Source organism: Haliaeetus albicilla, chromosome 4 (genome assembly GCF_947461875.1).
Source record: "Haliaeetus albicilla chromosome 4, bHalAlb1.1, whole genome shotgun sequence".
NCBI classification, from domain to species: Eukaryota; Metazoa; Chordata; class Aves; order Accipitriformes; family Accipitridae; genus Haliaeetus; species Haliaeetus albicilla.
Window position 1 is genome coordinate 37,271,666 of NC_091486.1, and position 20,392 is coordinate 37,292,057.

The window sequence follows — 20,392 nt, forward strand, 5'->3', positions numbered from 1 at the left end:
TTACCAGTATCAACAATTTTTTTTCATACGTGTGACAACAGAGTCCTACTCCACCCCTTGCTGGATTAAATCATGCCTGTTCACATCTTCATGTGTCTGTCTGATATTAAATAACTGAACAGTGGTACACTGTTTTATGCTTGCTATGCATGTCCAGCCTAGCAAATATACAAATAAATACTGCATACTTATAGTGGGGGCTGGGGTGGGGCTGGTGGCGTGTGCTCTCCCTGTATTACCTGCTGAAGACATTAGGTTACAAAGCAGAAAATGGGTTTTCCTTAAATAAACATGAGTTTAGATTGTATACATGGAGGAGTCCTACTTACTTCAATCCTCTTAACAAAAGTATTGCAAGCTCTTGAAGTTCAGAATTCAAGTAGGGAAGTTACTTTTCCCTGTAGCATTTTTCTCATGTATTTACCTTTCTACTGAAACCTCCAGTTTTGGTTTGCAGACATTATCATCACCACAATCCAGCAGAATATGTGCCTATGCAAAAATCAAATGCATATTGTTGTAATAATTCCTGCATCTGTTCTATCGTACATTTCCAATAATACTGTTTCATCACCAAGTAAAATTTTCTAAATAGTTCGTTATGAGGTATCTTCATCTCATTAGTCTCAGAAGAGAACAAATGAATTTTTATATATGGAGGGCACTGTGCTCATCCTCCCACATTGCAATTCTAGGACTGATGTCTACATATCATAATCTTCCTTCCATACTCTGAATAATCTGTTCATCTTGAGTTGCATCTCCACTACCCTCTTTACAAACAAGTGTAAAAATTTGTATTAAGGGCAGAAATAGAAAAACTATGTTTATTAGCTTAAGAGAACTATAGGGATAAACATAATATACATAGAGCAGCATAGTATGCACAAAGGATGTAACACACTGACCCTTTGAGATTAGCACCTTCAATACTACTCTAACTGCTTTTCTCCAGTTAATTAGTATGCATGAAAAGGAAGTCCGGCACTAAGGAATAACATGTCAAAAAAGAAATTTGACAGAGAGAAGGAAAAAAGAGAAGACAAACATACAATAACCATGAATATTTCCATAATTCAAAGACTAAAACCCACATGTATATTTTGGTATCTTAATTTTTCAGAAGTCCTAAGATGAACATAAGTATTGAATAAGTACTGAAAGCTGAAAATACATTCTGGGTTCTCTCATCACAGATTGTGTAAGAAGTGTACCTGTCTGCTCATATTAGCAGGAGTGAACTGGTTGAGGATAGGGTGCAACCCTGTTGCATCTGCAGCTGTTCTGTAATCCAGACGATATTCCATAAAAATAGTAATAGGAGTTAGTTTGTCTCTAAATTCAGATTCATCCTGAGGAAACCAGAGATTTGAATTACAATTAAAACATGTGAAGAAAATAACAACAAAAACATGTCCTTCAAAAATCTCTATAGGCAACAAACAGTCATCCCCAAGAGCAATACCAAGCAGTATTTTTTTTTATTGTTCATACTGTAGTAGGAATGAGGAAGCCAAAACACCATTAAAACTTCTGAGCTCTTTTCAAACTAGATGATCTCTTTTCAGAAAACCTGTAGTGCTGACTTTGAAGACTGACAATTTTAGTAGCAACATGCCCTTTTTACAAATGGAAAACTGGAGTATATGGAAGTATTAAGTCATAGAACTAAAATAGCCAGAAGCCTAAAGGGCTATTCAATTCCACTCTTTCCTGTCTAACAAAATTTAGTATGCTTCTAAGATCCCTCATAGATACTCATCTTTGGACTTGTGATTTTTCCTTCCTAAAATTACTACTTGGAGTTGCTGACTTTCATATTGTTCATTTCAAATCATTCTGTTTATCAAATGTAAATCCTGCCTTTCAGCGTACTTGCAAACCACCTCTTAGCTTTACGTTAGCCACAGATTTTATCAACGTAAACTCTGCTTCATTATTCTAATTTCTGAGAATAATGGAAATTACTGAATCTAGAACAGCTCATTGCAGGGTCTTTCTTCAGAAGTTATCTCCTGTGGGCAGAAACCTATTGATAACTTAGTTTTAACTGGTTTTGCATCTAATTTAAGGTAATTTCATCTAGGTCATGTGTCAGTACTTTCTTTATGAGAATGTTGGGTGGAAAAGTGTTAAAGCTTTACTAATACTGAGATCTGGGATGTTTATTTCCATATAGTTCTCACTTACAAGGCCAGTCAAAGAAAAGTATTACCTATCCTCTATGAAACCTTAATGATTACTAGTGTTTTCATTGGGTTGGGGATTTTTTTGGCGAGCGGAGTAAGTCTTGTTTATGTTTGATTTATAAGTACTCAGAGATAGATCTGAACTGCATCTAACTTACATAGGTACACTTTCACATGTCTGTCTTCACTTCAGCCAGTGTTTCTTCTACTAGGTTACACTTTTTAATTGTGTTAGCATCTGCCCACATTTGTGGGGGCTAAAACAAAAAGACTGAGAAAAAGAAAACTTAATATTTCAGCCTTCTCCGTCTCCTCTGTTATTTGCTGATCTTTGCTTTTTAGTTGCAGACCCTTATTCTTCTTTATTCTTTTACCTCCAAAGTAGAAGCACAACCTCTGCTTATTGACTGTCATGTTCCTTGGAAATTGTAACTAATTTTATGCCTAGATGTCTTGTCCAAGAAGTCCATAACAAAGTTCAGAATTGAACTTCCAATCCATTTAGTGACCAGAACCTTAGTCACAATAATATCCATCACTCATCCTCTGACAGCAGTGATATCCCAGGACAGACATATGGTTTTAGTAACTTTAAGTCTATCCATTTGGCATGAAGTTTCCCTAGCATTTCTTTTTTCTATTTTTTTTAAACACCTAACACAGGGAACTTGTAATAAACAATGCACCAAAAATTATTTGCCTAAAACATAAATGGCTACTTACCCTCAAAAAGGCATCAAGTTCTTCACAATTCATTTTGCCCCCCTTTGTAATAGTCATGTTCTTAGAGTGGCTAGGCTGTTTGCTGTGGAGGAAGAGAGCTCTCCTTATAGCTCCTTTCTGCTTAAGTTTATCCAACAGCAGCTCCACTTGGAAATCTGTCCAATCCAAAGCGTTTAGGTTAGGGATGTTTCATTCAATTAAATATAGTGCAGATTCCTATCAGAAATGGAGCTGAACACTGGTTTCATCTATAATGAAAACCTAGTACTTGGAACTTTTGAAACTTCCAGTTCTTCCAATACAAAATTTGTTACTACATTAGTTCTCAAACTAGTAACAAGCATTGTTGTTGTCCTAATTGGACTCTGCTTTTTCCTTAAAAACTGGAAACATAGAAGAGCACTGATAAATTTATAATTTATAATTGCTATAGAACTGCAAGAACAAAAGTTAAATTTCTTTTCCCCTAGAAAATTGTAAAGCAATCTTGCACATAACACTTATATTATTTAACTGTATTGCTAATCTAATTACTTCAAATATTTGATATAATGAAAATTAACATATGTAACAGCTATTTATGAATCTTCCCAGATCATACCACCTCCATACAAATCTTCCCATGCCATACAGAAAATAAGGAAAAGCTTTTATAATCAGTAGACAAAACCTGATTCTAGCAGGCTGTCTGCCACACTAGCAAATCCCTTAGAGACAACTTAAAAACCTGTTTGAAACAATCTTTTCCCATTCTGATCCAAAGAATCTGATGAAAAAAAATCAGTAATATCAATCAGAAGGTCAGGATTTTAATGTGACAAGTCCCTTGTGGCTTGTCTTTATTTTTCAGGCCTAAAATGCACATACTTGAATATTCTTGTCTAGAACTCCCCTCAACGAGAGTTGATCTCAATTCTGTAAAATACAAAGATTTTCCAAGACTAGTTCCACCAAGTGGTTAAGCATATGCTTAAATCCCAAGTATGCTCAAATCCCACTGACTTCAACACAATTTCAGCAAAAAAACTGCTGAAGACAGTCATGTAGACAGTTACTGAACTGTTAGGTTGTGCTGTAAAGGGTAGGCAACTGTTTCAATAATGAAAAAGAACAGTGACAGGTGCTCATGTCTGCAAGCAATATAAAAAGACTTTAAAGTTTTTAAACTAGTAGAACTTACTGAGTGAATTAGGGAGCTTTCCTTTGCCATCTGCTTTTAAGCAGAACTTTACTTTGAAGCTGTTGTGGAAGAAAAGAAAATATTTATTTCAAACACTTTTTTTCTCATTTTCTTCTAAAATCCTTTACTGTTTTTCTCAGTTTAAAGGTGTTCTCTTTTGAGACCACCCCAAAAAGCTATTCCCCAAAAGCTCACTCCCAAAAGCTATTATCTACTGGTGGGAGAGAAACTATAACCTATTAATAAGTAGACAGCAATGCAAAGCTTTGGAGTCTTGATTCATGTAGTAGTCATCACCTGTAAAGCAGAGTATTTATTCATGAAATCAAATGTGGCTCATTTATTTTTAAAGCTAGAAGGAACTGGCATACTGAGTTGAAAAGGAAGTTAGCACTAGAAAGGAAAAGTGAGTTTAGATAATCATCCAGGAACAAGAACCAAAACCACAGCAGAGCAGATCATTTCCCAAGTGTTTTCCATATGCCCACCTAAAAAGCAAGTTAATGGGTAAAAACATTGCAAAAGCTGTGTGATCCATTACCATCTTGGGAAGATCTTGCTCTACTCAACACTGACAACTGGCAATCTCTACAGGTAGGATTTAATTTAGGAGTCAGTCTAGCATCTATTGAAGACAATGTTGGTCCTCCCACTGTTGTCAAAGAGTTCTTATTTTGTATTGTCTGTTCTTTCAGAAAAATCTGTGTTTGATTGCCTTTTTCAATTAGCTGACTAGACTTCCTGAATCCTTTCAAAAGTGAAAGCTTTTGAAAATAAAAACCAAAAAAGTCCCTCCCCTCAAAAGGGAAACAAAGATACCCTGCTTACCAAGAAACTTTTACATCTGATAGTGAACAGGCTTTGTTTTCTGGGTTTAGAATGGTTGGGTTAACTTCCAGGGCAGCATTTACTCTAATAACTGGTCTAGCCCTGCAAAGAAAACACCCTCTTGAGCAGCATTCAACACCATGTTAGACAATACCCTCCCCATCAAATTGTGAAATATACACATACACACTTAGACAATATTTAGTGAAACTGCAAGAATAACAAATAATCACTGTGTTGATTAAGGAAAAGCAGGAAGCTTTTCTGGGCTCTTTCATTACCATCAGAGTCAGAACATGGACAACTGAGTTAAGCGGAAGTCCTATTGATTTCTAGCACAGAGAAATAAGGTATTTTCCCAAAATGAGCAAGTTTGGATGAGAATATCAGGATTGCAGAGCAATAGCTAGCAGCACCCTCTATGTGTCTGAATCTAGGAAACTGTCACTCAGAAAGTCTTGAAGACAGCTTATTTATATCTTAACTATAGATTATTGAGAAAGATAAATAACAGATAGCAGACTGTAGATTTACTCAGTGAAAACAACAGCATAACTTTTTTTTACCTCCAGCAGCTTGGAAGGTGGAGTAGCAGAATTTCAGACTTCTCTGGTCCTGCTTTCTTTAGTAACTCAAGAATGCCACTGAGCTTTCATTCTGCTTGCACTTACGTAAAACCATACAGGGATACTTACCTATACAAAACAGCTGTGTCAACACCAAAGGCTCCAACAATCAAGTCTAGGAAGAAAGGAGAAATATTACACTTTACAATTTATTTTTTAAAATATGCTGTTAGTCAGAGGTGGGGCTACTGTTAAGTTATTCTAAAGTGACATTTAGAGCAAAGGACCTGGATATCCATTTTTGTCCACATCTGTGGCTCCTTTCAGCGAGTACCCAAAACTGGGTGGCATAGCGCGAGCGGCCCACCGCCCTTCAAGAATTTGAGATGGGACTGCATTCAAACCATTTGCTCTTCCATTATAGATATAGACAAGTCCTCTCTTGTCCTCTCCACCATACGGTGCAGCAACTGCAATATCTGTAAACCAAAAGAACAATCGTCAACATATCCAGACACAGACTAGGAGAACATCAATCAATAATTTCTGGTATTAATTTCAATGTGTATCAGTAGGGAGGAGATGCTGAACCAGCCTTGAAAATGCTCATCAACAACCTTTGTTTTTTAATTGGATGCTGCTTTTTGTAGAAAGTATAAACGTTTTACAAGAACATGTATTATAGATGTGTAATGGGGGGGGGAGGGAGAAGGAGTAGTTCTGCAAACACTTCTGCCCTTCAGTAACTGACTTGGAGCCAAATCATATGGATTTGAGATGCTTTTTAGAGTATGAAACACTGAGAATTACTCACTGTTGGTGCCAAATCACAAAACTAAATGGGACTATCTGCCCATTTCATTAACACATGCATGTTTCTCCAAAGGGTGTGACATTTTAATAATTCTGGAAAATTTAAATCAGCCTAGAACAGCAGCATCAAATTCCAGTCTATCCTGATCATGGCCTGGCAACATGTTTTATGGAGAACTTCCAGTTAGTGCAATTATGCTATCTTTTAAAGCTTAATAAATTTAAGAGTACTTATTATCAATGACTAAAACAGTAATAAACAAAATGCTAATTGGACTATCTCTAAGGACAGCTTTAGAAGTGTACATATGATCTAAATTCAACATTTCTCCAATTGGTTCAAAGACCAAACATGAAACGCTACAGATATTAATTACACTATTCCCTCCTCTTTCCTTAAATTTCAAAAAGTTTCATGAAAAAAACAAGGACTCAAAAGTTTACCATTTTGTATTTTTGACTCATCTTTACAAACTTTATGAAAGAAGTAGAAATTCCAACCTTGCACCATACTGTGATGGAAAGCATTTTAATTAATGCTCCCAAAATGAAACAGAGCAGGAAAAAAAAAAAAGACTAAAAAACCAGACTAAATAATGGCAAAGTAATTACGAAGAAGCAGCTTTTGCTACGATTTTCTCATCTACAGTGTATATCAGATAGAAATATGATGGAATCAAAACATTTTTGGATCATCTCATCAAGTGACCGGATTTTTGGCTATTAGCTGTAACCTTTCTGATGTCTTCTGTGAATAGTTGCAGTGATACTGCATCTTCACACTAATTCTGTATACTATTAGCAACTAAACACGTCCCTTCCAGCCCAAACTATTCTATGATTCTATGATTTCATTAAAAAAAAGAAATTAGCGCTACCTGGGAATATTAGCCTATTATAATTTTTGATCTTTCAGAAAATACTTAGCTTGCAAGCAGAATGGAAAAAACAAAAATGAGCATTTTTTGCGGAACTCAAATTCCTACCACTCTTTAGGAAACACTGGAGTACAACTTGCAAAACAAAATGCTCTCCCCAGGATTCCTGGAAGTCTCCATCTCAAAACTGTATGATTCTTGTCTGTTACATTGCTCTCCATTCCTAAGTGAAAGTAACAAGAAGTACTGGCAACAGGTTTGAGAGTCCACAGCTTCAGTTCTATCAGACTTGGACTTCTCATCCAAATACTTGCTCGAGACACTCTGCTCTTAGTACAGTTGGCTGTAGTTGTTATGGGATATTTTCACCAGATTCTTCCATTTTGAAATTAAAAAAAAAAAAAAAAAAAAAAATCTAGACTTTTAGGAAAATCTCTTCTATCAGAACATTTTTAACCAGCTCTCTGAAACAAAACCTTCTTTTTTGTCATCACTGTGTTTCTGGAGAGGAAAATTGGCTTTAAGCAATGGAAACAGGAAAATTATACTGAAGATGTCCTAACAAGTCACAGTGGAGAGTCAGATATTTCATTGAAGTTTCTACTGTACTTATCACTTAGAAAGTAATGAACTGGCCAGTGTAACAGCTAAAATAATCCATGCTGTAGTTTAAATGGTATAGTCTCTGCTCGATGCATCCATGTAACTCCTGTTAGCATTCTTGGGAGTAGCATACAAGCATCGAAAGGAGTCTAGACCTTAGTGTCCAACATTCAGTCATGGTTAGAACGCCTAATGTTTGCGTGCAGAATCCACATTCAGTGTGCTGTCTAGATTTCATCTACAAACAGAAAATAATGATCAATAAATGATGTCCTACCATTGAAGCCATCCTGATCTAGATCCCCCAGAGGGGCAATAGAACTGCTGAATCTTGCAAATATCTCAAAACCATTCAGCTTTGTGATCTGAAACCCTCCAGAGGCTCGTTGAAGGCAAATGGAAACTTGGCCGACCTCTTGAAGCTTCCCATCAGAACCTCGATCCATAAAAAGAGGGGCTCCAATAAACAAATCTGTGTAACTGGAACAAAGAAGGATAAGGTTCTTCAGTAACAGCATGAATATTCAGTTTCATTCTCTTAAGCATCAGTTAGTAGGACTAACTCAGCACTGAAGTCAGTATTATGATAGTTACCTATCTTTAAATTGCAACTGAAGGCAAATATCTATTGACAAAGTAAGCATAAATATACCAGAATTTAACATGTTTAAAGCATGTGAATACACATGTGTATTTATGTAAATAAACACAAAAACAAATCTACAATTGTTAAAACAAAAGTTGAGTGCTAGCAAAAAAGTGTGTTGCGCAGACACGTGTTAAACCAGTAATGAAGACAGAAATCTATATTGTCGGAAAGAGGTTTTAATAAAAGCTGCTTGTTTTCTTTCTAGAAACAAGTTGGGTGGCAGTGGGGAGAGGAGGACACTTACTTGTCCCCATTGATATCTGTGGCAGCCACTGAATACCCAAAATAGGCAGCCATCTGGAAAACAAAATTCAAACCAAACTTGAATTGTAGTGATATAAACACACAAACAAGTTTATAGAAAGCTGTATGGAAAAGACATTAATGGAAAAGACATTAGGGAGATGATAATGTATACCACAAAATTTTTTGATCCTTTCTCCTTGTATTTTCCTTTCTCTTCCTTAGTTTGTTGAAAAGTAAACTGATCAGTTACCTTCCCCATTCCCCCTTTCATGATCCAGTCCTCTTTACCAATTCTCAAAATAGGAAGCATTTCCTTCATTTAAATAAGATTGTTTTTCTAAGTAGTACTACAAAACTGGAACTCACAGAGCATACATTTTTAGGATACCTACAGACTGTATAAAATTTTTCTTTGGCACATCAGCTAGTAACATACAGAAAATTATATGTTCTAGTACCCTAAATACTGTCTCAACATGTCATCTTTCTATAGGAATAGCCTCCTGGTCACCCATCACACTGAATAAAGCTACATACCTGCTCTCCTGTGAAGTTGTACATGGAAGACATGTTTTTCCCATTGTAAATTGACACCTGCACACAAAGAAATACACATTACAGCATACCAACAATACTGATCATTTTACTTATTGTATGGTTTAATGTTTCAAATTTCCTACCATGCCCAGAGTTCTTGCTGCTCTTGGGACTCCTGATACAAAGTCTGAAATGTAAAGCAAGACACCCAGATAACATTCAGGTCCAAAAGCACAGTGACTTTGCTTGAACAGAGTAGCTCATTCCTAGTGCTTTACATATTTTTCTTGTGCACTGTATCATTTGTTCTATACCATTCATTTGAAAGACCTGTCCAGCCTATTAACATGATTTTTTTACTGAAGCAAGGGTCTTACCTTCTATGCCATCACCATTGAAGTCTCCAACAGCCACCGAATAACCTGATGCAACAGACAAAATTAGTAAATCATTTTTAAAACCTTATTAAACCTTTCACCTCTCTTTACATTCTTCATAGGTCTCTAAGCACAGCCCTCTCACTTCATCTTAAAAATGCAATGGAATAAATATTGCCTTTAAGTAGCTTAGACTATAAACAGCTACACGAGTTGACAGTAATACATTAGCATCCATGAATTTGAGATCAGAAGATGAAAATTTTAGAATTATCATCCTGGTAACTGTCATGGTCTATCCTTGCTTTCTTCTGAACACGGTTAAACATACATGAAGCTAGATGATGATTTCCCACTCTTCTAAGGGACTCTCTTTGCTCTCTTCATTACTTTTCTTCCCAAACATGATTCTTCTACATTTTATTTTGTTTTGGTAGATTATTTAGAAACAGCTGCTTTTCTAAAAAAATAGGTACACAACTAACTTCTCATATAAAAATCATAACCTTGGCCATTCCCATATTCAGCCTGAATCACAGAGCACAAAAATTCATGGAAATATTTCTATTTATTTTGTCATCAGGTGCTTTTTGAATCAAGCCTATGGCAAGGTAACTAAGCTTCCATCATACATAAACTACTGCATATTTTCAAGTATGTAGCTCTTTAGTTATCTGTCAAATGTTAAATTACTAGTAGTGTGACTTAGACTTAGGTATGAATAGCGCAAGGGAGTTTTTCAAGTACAGCTAGGTTTTCTTCCTTTTCAAACTACACACCCAAGTAGCTGTCATCAAAAGCAGCACTAGCAGGTCTGGTTGCTAGCTGGTCATCATACTTTGTACTGTAGACTTTGGAGTCATATTTAGCCACAATCTCTGTCACTCGATCAGAAATAAGTTGGCCTAAAGAGAAAGAAAACAGCTTAAAACCACAAATAAAATATGTGTGCACTCATTCAATAAGCAACAGGACTCTAAGAATGCTTGCTTCTAAAGCAACAACTCTTCCACAATACTGACGAGAAAATAGCCAACAGCAGCAGCACCAGAAAGGATACAAGTGAAAATTTGGATCCTACTTCAGCAAATAATTATGCACATATTTAATCAAAAGCACACAAAGAGTTCTCACTGAAAACAGAAGCTGCTCCTACACGTAAGCCAGGACTTAAATGGGACTGGTCAGTTAGGTTAACAGTAAGTATATGCTTATGGTAGTGCAGAAATGAGTCATCGCTCCTTATCTAAATACATGAGAGCTTAATATGGCAGACAAAAAAACTAAGATGAGCATAGTCTATTACCGTGTTCTCTGTTTTCACTTCACTAGCCACTAGGTGGTGACTTCATTACATTCTTTTGAGTATAAATTAAATCTTTAATCACAAAAATTTTTTTTTTCAGAAGGGCGCGTACTTCACATACATATTCATATATGTATGAATCATAGGGAAAACTACTCCTCCAGCATCTCAGAATGTAGAATAAAACTTTGGGGTGAAAAATCTAGTTTTTAGAAGTATACTATTGTCTTCTATTCAGAGGTAAGATTTTTTTTGTAGTAGTAGTAGTAGTAGTAGAGAAGAATAAGGTTGTTTCAGCAGATGAGACATCACTTTTGCCAAAAAGCAATAAAATGAATAAAGAAACAAAATCTATAGTATACTGTATCTGCAATTTAGTTGCAATCACTCCACTTTGTTCAGAATTTAAAACATAGGACTGGAAACGAGCCTCCTGTGCTGCTTCATCTACACATAGGCTGGCATGATACTGAAAATCTTTCATAAACATTAGTATTTACATTCAAAAACAGGCAGCAGAGTTTGGCAGCTATGTCCTTATTGTAGCAGCACCATCTTTTGAACAGAGAGTTATAGCTAAATGCTGAATGATCCTGCAAACAAATACTGATTGAATCCCACATTAGCAAAATACATACATAATGTTCTGCGTAAACAGCGCAGTTAAGAAGTAAAATGTGCACCACAGCACAAAACAGATCAACATAAACAAACACAATAATGATAGTTCTCTTTGCAGGGTACATTTCTCATTGAAAATACATGCTTCATATGTGTGTCAGAAATTACAAAGCATGTAGATTTTCAAACAAGCAAAATATCCAAGAGGAAACTTAGCCTGCTGGTGGAAACAAATTCCACATTCCTGGGAAAATGCCTTTAAGACAATCAGAGTTATTTAAAAGACAAAAGACACATCTATACAATTATTACTTCAGGTTTAATCTGTGGTTGCCTTAATTATTCAGGAAATACTTTGAAGGAGGAGGAAGAATTTTTTCTGTTAGTTTTCTTACTGATGAAGACTTTGACTGTAGTTGGAGGAGTGTGGATAGAAATGACTAAGAGGATAAAGAGAAAAATCAAAGAGGTCAACTTCTCTGTGTCTTAAATGATATATCTCACCTTGCCAGTAAAAACTTCCAGGTCCTCCAAGCAGCACTCTGTCTCCCTTGGTGGGGGATGGGAAGGGACAGGGATGGGGAGAAAGAAAAAGAAAAAAACACATTAAGCATATCTAAAAACAAGAGAACATGTCCTATGTTTATGGGAAGTAATCCCATGCACGTATACCACGGTAGCTTCACTGACCCCAATACATTTTATTTTTTGAAGGAATGATTAATTAAAAGTGCATCCCGTAAAATGCTAAGATAACAAACAATATGCCTTCTGTGACTTGCTTCTGTATTTCACCCATTTAAAATTCTAGGCAGAATTGTGCTTTTATTGTAAGAGACCCTTCTACCCACATACATCTAAGACAACAGAAATACAATTAGGAGAAAACATAAGACTGCTATAAGGTAATCATAACATGTTTTTTAGGTCAGTACACAGAACTAGTTTCATCTTCTGCCCCTGCCACTTTCTGTAACTTATCTTTAGGAAAGCTTAATTCAGAAAAGCTGTGATGTAATTCCCCCACTTTGTATTCCTTGGTACAACTGCAATCCACAAACCATTTTATGAAACTTTAACCACATTAGCTATCCCAGTGCTGGGAATTTGCTCTCTAAGTAGTGAATTGGGCCATAGGCTTTGCTGCATAATTAAGCCACTTATTCAGGTTTTAATCTTAAAAACTCCCATATTCACCACTCAGAAAAATCTAGGTCAACGATTTGAAGATACCTTATACCCAGGCTTGCCCACTCTGCTAGGGTTTTGGATTAGAGCCAAGGTTGGTTTTAACAGGGGCCAGAGTCTGAACAGTAAGCTTCAGGTGTGCATGCAAAGTAACTCAAACCCTTACAGTCCTATACTGCACTTTGCAGTTTCCTCTGGAGGAAAAACAAAGAGTGTCCTCAGGCAAAGAGTGAAGGGCTATGACCCAACCATAAGATGTGAAGAACCCAAAAAATTGCCACATCACAAATAGGACTTGCACGGTCTTAACGTGTCCGGACTACGCTAAACAATTTAAATGTACAATGTAAAAAAACCTACAGTTAGTTCGCATATTTGTGCACAGTTTTATTGTGCTTAGATTTAAAAAGTAATTGTGAATTTAAATTAAAAAAAAAAGAACTATAAAAGGCAGGGAGAACATAAAAGTAGAAGAAACACAAGACAGACCACAAAAAAAGTCTTATGTGTACAAAACATAATTGACAAGAACATTGTTTACCAGTTCCCTTTAGCAGTTATTCTTCCTCAAGAAGTAACACTAGCTATGCACTCATGCCTTCACAATAATTATCTCAAAAACCTGACTACTACAGTTTATTTCACTTGAGGACCAGCTACAGCAGAGGTTTATGGCATGAGGCTGGGAAAGCAGATTATTTGTTCAGCACATGATCCCTACCAGAGGTGAAAGCGTCCCACTGTGAAGATGTAGGGAGAAACTGGTTTATAATACCAGAGTGGTTTGAAATTATTTTTGTTTATTTACAAGGATGTGTTTGGTTGGGTTTTTTCCCCCCAGGAATGGTAGTTTACATTTAGTTTCATAATAGCTGTGCTTGTATGTGGTCTGTATCAGGGTTGTTGTCAACTTGCAACTGTCTGCTGACTCGTAGGAATTGAAAAAGATTCACATACCTTTGTAAAGTCAATACTAAATCCACCTTGACAAAATCCCTGTCCATCTGCATCAATAGTGGCTACAAAAAAGAATGGATAAAAAAGAGAAAAATAAATAAAATAAATATTATCAGTACCAGATCAGACGATTCTGTGTATACTTTCCAATGCATCTTCCTAAGTAACCATGCACTCCTGAACTTGAACCTTGAAATTTTTTTTCTCCTCAGTCAGTATTTTCTCTTCATTAACAACTCACAACCAAATACTGTAACAACTTTAGGGCTGGCCTAACATACATATAACATCAACATATGCTCTGGCCTAACACAGTCAAAGTAAACAGCAACACCATAGTCCTTTGTATTTAATCTTAATTTAAGTTTTGGGGATAAACACTTGCAATTTTTCTTCAGGAAATAAGGTATCCAGAAACTAGCGAGTAAGTTTTTCTTTTGGTATGGAATAAAAATCTGGAAGGCACGTAACCGGAAGTCGTTTCAAGTATTGGCTTAAAACACAAAAAAAGCAGCATACCTGGCTGAAAAAATCTCTACGTACTGAGATTCATCCCATCAAGAATTGTTATGGCTGAGTTAATCTTATGATCATACAGCTCCACAGTAGAAAAGTTGAGACCCCCTTATCTGGAAGTATGGCTACTTAACTAGCATGCTTGAGTTTAGTACATGCTTATTAAACTTCTTTTTATGTTGGGACACACTGGATTTCATTCCTGCTGTTCACCAATGATTTTCAGCAAGTAAAAAAAAAAATCCTAGCCTGAATATTCAAATTTTAGGCTTCTGTATTTTAGAAAAGGTTATTAAGCCTCTGAATAATCTACCAACTCAACTACACGATATGGATGCAAAGCGTTTGGAATATAAGACTCAATATGTTCAGCAATGAATTAAAACAGCGCATCGCTATGTACGTACACATACATGGAAATCAGAACCTACTTGTACAAAACCTTGTCTTCTAAAATGAGCTTTCTCTTTAAATTACTTGAATAACAATAATTAGGCTTCAGAAAATTCTAGAGTTGGTTTTTGAAAAAGCACTTGCTACATAACTTTGCTCGAGTGATTACTACAGAAGTAGTCCTTTCAAAAACTGAAGTCTTCAATTCCAGTGATACTTGGATCTAAGATTTTCCTCTGGCCTACAGGAGAGAAAGCAAGGTCTGCATCCTGAACATCAACTGGAAGAGAATTCAGATGTCTGGATCTAGCTTAGGTTTTTTTCGAATTGCTATGAGCCTATATGTGGAAGGGGGTAATATCTGTAAAACATCCCACTTCTAATGTACACAAAAATATAACAGAAGGGAAAGTCCAAACAGAAAAGCAACGACATGTTCTACACTTACTTGACCTGCAGGGTGCATATTCCACAGATTTAGATCCAGCAAGGAGGTAACAAGTTCCTACAGGCTCCCTCTCTTGTTTTGTTTCAGTCCTCCAGTGGTACAACGGGGCACAGGCCTAAGGAAGAAAACATGGCAGTAAGAAAAACTCCTCTTCAGAATGCTGGGGGTATAGAATAATACAATGGAATGCCAATTTTCTACAGAATAGTAACCAAAAAAAATTTTGGCGGATGTACCACATGTTATTAGAGAAGATTTATACTATCAGCACTGGGCTGGAAGTATCACCAGTTTCTATTTTTAGAAATAGCTGGTTTATCACAAGAATTTTAGAAATAATAATTTCTTAAAGCAACAGTTGTCAAGAGCTCATCAAGAATTTATAACACATTCTAACTTCAGGAAAACTATTTCTACTCCTTTCCTCAAAACCAGACAAAAATGCTACAACCTTTGTTTATAAAGGGTTAAAAAAGGCTAGCCAATAAATTCTGAGAAAACACAAGCCATACTGATTACTGGGATTGTGTTTAAATTCTGAGTTACCCAGATCTTTTCACTTTCTTTTTTCACTACGGTATCCCAGTACTGAGGCATTTGAAGGGCATCAAAAACCTACCAGAATTTTATCATTTTTGGATCTCACAGAGGCTCCAAACCACTGATGAGACTTAAATTCTAATGGATCATCAGGAGCAAAATCTCTGTTGCCTACAAAGAAAATGAAAAAGAAGCATCATTTCACAGGAAACCGTATAGCAAGAATTAAAAAAAAAAAAAACAACAAAAAAAACCCCCAAACACCAAAAAACTAAGTCATTGTTTTTGATGTATACAGAGAAAAACAGAAAACAGTAACATTGGAGGATATCGCCCTTTCATGGAAACAGGATTTAAAAAGGATTTTTTGTTATTATTCATTATTACATATGGGGCCTAACATAGCTATATTTACATACCAAGCATTTGTACAACACTGATTCCTTGTAAAAGCACAAAGTTTATAGCATCTTTGACAGCAACACAGTGAATAGCTCATACTTGAGATATTTGACTTCCAAGTCAGATTACAGCACTGCTCAAGAATCAGTGCCAAAGCCAAGTTAGGACTAATGCATCTAGAAGAAATATTGCCCTGATTAAATTATGTGAGTTTTGCCTTTGGCTAGAATTGGGACATAAATTCTTCTACTACTCTATCAAGTGTTAACATCTCCATTCTGAACGTCACTGCAGTGTACAAAGCATGGCAATTAGCACGCTTACAAGCTTATTGAGTGAAGTGAAAGGGTATTCAGTAACAAAAATGTTAGTTTTCCATGCAGAAGGGTAAATTAAATTAATGATAATCTGCACTGTTGTCTGTGTTAACTGTTTGGTGATGAAGGTTGGTGGAAGCAACTCAATTAGTGGTATTTCTGCAAGCGTGAAGGTTAGAATTCTTTAAATCATTTAACGTTTCTTACGTACTTTCACTGGAACAACAATGGAAACTTTGCCAGCCTAATGAGAAAATGGATGTAACGCTCTGGAAAAATGTATCTTTTTAAAAGTCACCTAGATCGGTGGTTTACAGTGCCTAAAGCTGAAGGAGTCATTGAGGTCAACAGCCATACATCACTTCCACAGGCTGCTGGGGGGAATCCCCAAACCCAACCCTGCTATGAATCAGAGACCTGTGACCACTTGAATCAAAACTTCCTTGCTTGTCTCACACCTTGTAAAGAATGTTCTGTCTCAAGAGACTGTTACTTCCATTAGGAAAATCCCATGAAAAGGAGAACAAATGTGATTCTAATCTGCAGAGTCAGCCAAAACATGCAAGTATCTGGACTATGTTTGCTCTTAGATTAGAACTATGTAGAAATCAATGCCAAGCACATAGCACCAGAGAACTAGCGTGGGTTTTTCTAATTTCATCAACGGTAATTAAAAAAAACCACTTCCTTCTGTCACTCCCTCCTCCACTCTCTTATTGAACAGGTGCTAAATACATGGAGGGCCTGATGATTAGCACATCTGGGCAGATTTATGTACACTTCAACATTCATACTATCACCCTTGCACAGACAGAAATGTAGTTTGGAGATCTGCATGTCACCTCCTCATGGTACAGAAAACCAAACCCAGATCAAGACGTTTTCCAAATAGGGAATTCTCCTTAGCACACTTCTAAAAAACCCTGTTTTATCACCATCTTTTCCCTTCCTTGCCTTTAATTCATGTAAATCCACCCAAGGACAGTTTTGCTCAAAGGATGCAGTTACATGACTGAGTTAGTTTCAGATGAAGCTGCCACCAAAAGGGGTAGCAGTTCCCATCTGCTCCCGTCCATATGTTCCTGCTGCCAGCCTCTGTCTTGGCACTATTACCTTCTGGTCACATAGTCACAACATGAACCACCTAAAAACAAACCTTACTCAAAAAATATTCAACAGGAGCAGGGACCAGCCCAACTGACTGCACAAGGAAGAAAGTAGTGCTAACCTGCTGGGGAGAAGACAGAAACATATGACTGGGAACTATTATCTTTTTTGGCAGCATCAGGGACCTAAAATTGGTTTATTCTGCTTGTAGTCACACCCAAGGTTATGCAGCCTAGAAAGACAGATTTGGCTTCTATCCGCTATTTGTCCAGCTACTCTCAAATACAAAGAAACCTCTCTGCTTTACTTGCCAAAGCAAGCTTTAAACAAAAGAAACTTGACAATAGTTATGGCATGGCATTTTACACCTTTCTCTACTCTTGGATACTTATGCAACGCTATATATGTATGACTAAAATGAAAGATAGTATAGCAGTTTTATAGTGTAAAGCAGAATCCTATTGTGCTAGGTACTACAAAAGCGTCTAGGATGAAAACTTCCAATTTAAGTTTAAAACAATAGGCAGCAAGCAAAAGGAATGGTCGCATTGCAATAGCAGGTAGGCAGCAATTCAGCATTATCACCAATCTGATTTTATCACAGGTGTTAAGGAAGTTAGTTCCTTCAAATTTCAGCTGAATGCATCAGCTGAGACAGCATAAAGAAATTTAAAAAAAAAAAAAAGGCAGTACTGGTTACTGGTGCCATCTACCCATAGTCTATGTTGATTGGACTGAAGAAGAGGGGAACCAAGTAGTTTAACCAGCACATGCTGCCAAAACAGCTCCTCTCTGCCTTTTCCCTGGGCATTCTTGAGGTGCAGGCACTGCACCCCTCAAGGAAGAATCAGTGTCCAGGACAGCAGCTACAAAAACTTCCCTCTCCCTTGATCTTTAGGGGACAAAATTATTTTTTCTACAGTACTGAAAAAAACCCGATTCAGCTCTCAAATGAGGGTAGTATTAGAAACCACCCTTCAGTTTTATTTTAATAGGTAAACATCAAGGCTTTGAGATATAGTCAGAAGCTAGCATATAAAAAAACCTAAAATCTCCAAATCAGAAAACAAATGAACACAATCCCAAGTTTACTATGTTCCAAATGTAGTTTATTATGTTCCAAATGTCATAACTTCAGAAGCCAGCATAATATTTTCTGAAGGCCTAAGTAACAAATTAGGAATTCTAATGCTTAAAAAAAAAAGCCTCACCACATAGTAAAATGTGCTCCATTAGGCAATTTGGCTAAATAAATTTTATTTATAGCATGCTACTATTCCAAAAATATTTTACAAACATCTTGGTCAAACTGTCTAATGTCAGTGCAGATGCACATTACATAAAACAACATCTGCTACAAGTTGAAGATGCCTTACATTGAGTTTATCCTGTATTCGAAGCTTCTTTAGGTTCTCTAAAACTAAGTGGGGGGTCTTGGGGAGAAGGGATTGCTGTTCAGCTCGAGACTGGCTTTAGCACAAGAAAGTGTGTTAAGACACAAAAACTACATCAAGTAGAAAGTACATGCATTGGAAACACCGACTTTTCAGATAAAAAAATTGCAAACGCCCAATACAGGCCAAATCTGATGTTAACTCTCCATTAAAGAACAATAACCTTTATTTACTCACACTTATTCAAAATTCTGCCCAGGAAAACGCTGTGTAAATAGATTACGAGCCTTTCCCTCAGGTCCAGAAGAAAAACTAGTTTTATGAGGAACTCTGGAAAACACCCTGTCATCAAAAATCCCCTTGCCTTAAATAAGAAACCATTTGGGTTCCTGACTGGGGAAAACAAACATAAAGAACACTTAAATGTGAGCACCCACTGAAGCAAATCAGAGTTAAATAAGGTGTTTTAGCTATACCATAAAGTAGATTCATCATGGGAAGATATAGGACTGACTGCAGCATTTCTGTGTTTTAGTATAAAGAGCCTGACTTTATTATTATTTTATCATGATATAACTTTTCAGTGGTGGTTACTTTTAAAAAAAAAAAAAAAAAAAAAGCCTTCCCCACACCCTTTAAAAACAGTACCTACGTTAAATGAAGCAAACTGTAATACAGGTAGGATTTAAACATACAGGGATTTATAAATCCAGACCGATGTTTTGATGTATTATGTCAGCCATACTACTATAATGGTTCTTACAGCCACTGCTGGTTTTCTTGTATTTCTAAATTCATGTAGACTGTCTCAAGAATACCTTAGAAATGTCTTTAAACCAATGACGTACATTTAAAAAAGGGCATTCAAACAAATATATCTAGGCAATACAAACTATATTCTGACTAGACTTACTCAACAAAGTATTTAGAGTTTTTACACAATGCTATTTATCAGACTAAAATGCAGCCGCTACAGGGACTTCGACTCAATGGGTCATTAAGTCCAGGATTATGTCATTTTACCATAGAGTATTATTTTGTATCTGTAAAGGCAGCTTATGAGGTGTTTTTTCCTTTGCTCCCTTGCACTGTAGTAGACATCAGATGATGATTTTACATAACTCTTTCATTAGGGAAAAAGGGCTGACATGGAGAGTCAACAGTGCTTTGTCTCACTAAGTACTTTCCAGGTGGGGTGATGGGGTTGTCAAGGCAGGGACGGAATTGCTTTAAAAATCCATTACATAGGTGCGTTGTTGCTGCTGTACCAATGGAACTTTGTCACTTTACTGTGTTACATAGGATTTAAATTTATAAATAGAAACTAACATGGAGAGATGCTGAGTAGAAATCGCAGAAAAAGGAGAAAACAAAATAGTCTAAGCCATCTTCCAAGTCTAATAAAAAGATCAAAAGTTCTTTCAGTGCTTGATTTCTTTTGGCTATCAGCATGGGAGAGTTGCGGCCTTCTTTTTCCAATGTAAATGTTGTCAGTTACAGAAACAATGGTGTTACTACAAAATGATTGCAGTTGAGTAAGTGGATTGAGTTGTAACTTGCAGCCTGCCTGTTTGCATGGTAATGAGAAAACTGAACTAAAACATTTGCCCCTGA

General features: G+C 36.4%; 1 protein-coding gene across 1 annotated transcript in view; it reads right to left on the reverse strand.

Moving 5' to 3' along the window:
- Positions 1–20,392, reverse strand: part of ITGAV (integrin subunit alpha V) — a 51,184-nt gene that overhangs the window by 18,173 nt on the left and 12,619 nt on the right. Inside the window, exons 3-19 of the mRNA XM_069781934.1 lie at positions 15,638–15,729; positions 15,019–15,133; positions 13,662–13,723; positions 12,021–12,066; positions 10,369–10,494; positions 9,590–9,634; positions 9,356–9,399; positions 9,213–9,269; positions 8,674–8,726; positions 8,058–8,260; positions 5,774–5,965; positions 5,616–5,661; positions 4,921–5,022; positions 4,093–4,151; positions 2,913–3,067; positions 1,215–1,352; positions 425–492 (exon numbers count right to left, since the gene is read on the reverse strand). Of these exons, the coding sequence (XP_069638035.1) occupies positions 425–492; positions 1,215–1,352; positions 2,913–3,067; positions 4,093–4,151; positions 4,921–5,022; positions 5,616–5,661; positions 5,774–5,965; positions 8,058–8,260; positions 8,674–8,726; positions 9,213–9,269; positions 9,356–9,399; positions 9,590–9,634; positions 10,369–10,494; positions 12,021–12,066; positions 13,662–13,723; positions 15,019–15,133; positions 15,638–15,729 (1,603 nt within the window). The remainder of the gene's footprint in view (positions 1–424; positions 493–1,214; positions 1,353–2,912; positions 3,068–4,092; positions 4,152–4,920; positions 5,023–5,615; positions 5,662–5,773; positions 5,966–8,057; positions 8,261–8,673; positions 8,727–9,212; positions 9,270–9,355; positions 9,400–9,589; positions 9,635–10,368; positions 10,495–12,020; positions 12,067–13,661; positions 13,724–15,018; positions 15,134–15,637; positions 15,730–20,392) is intronic.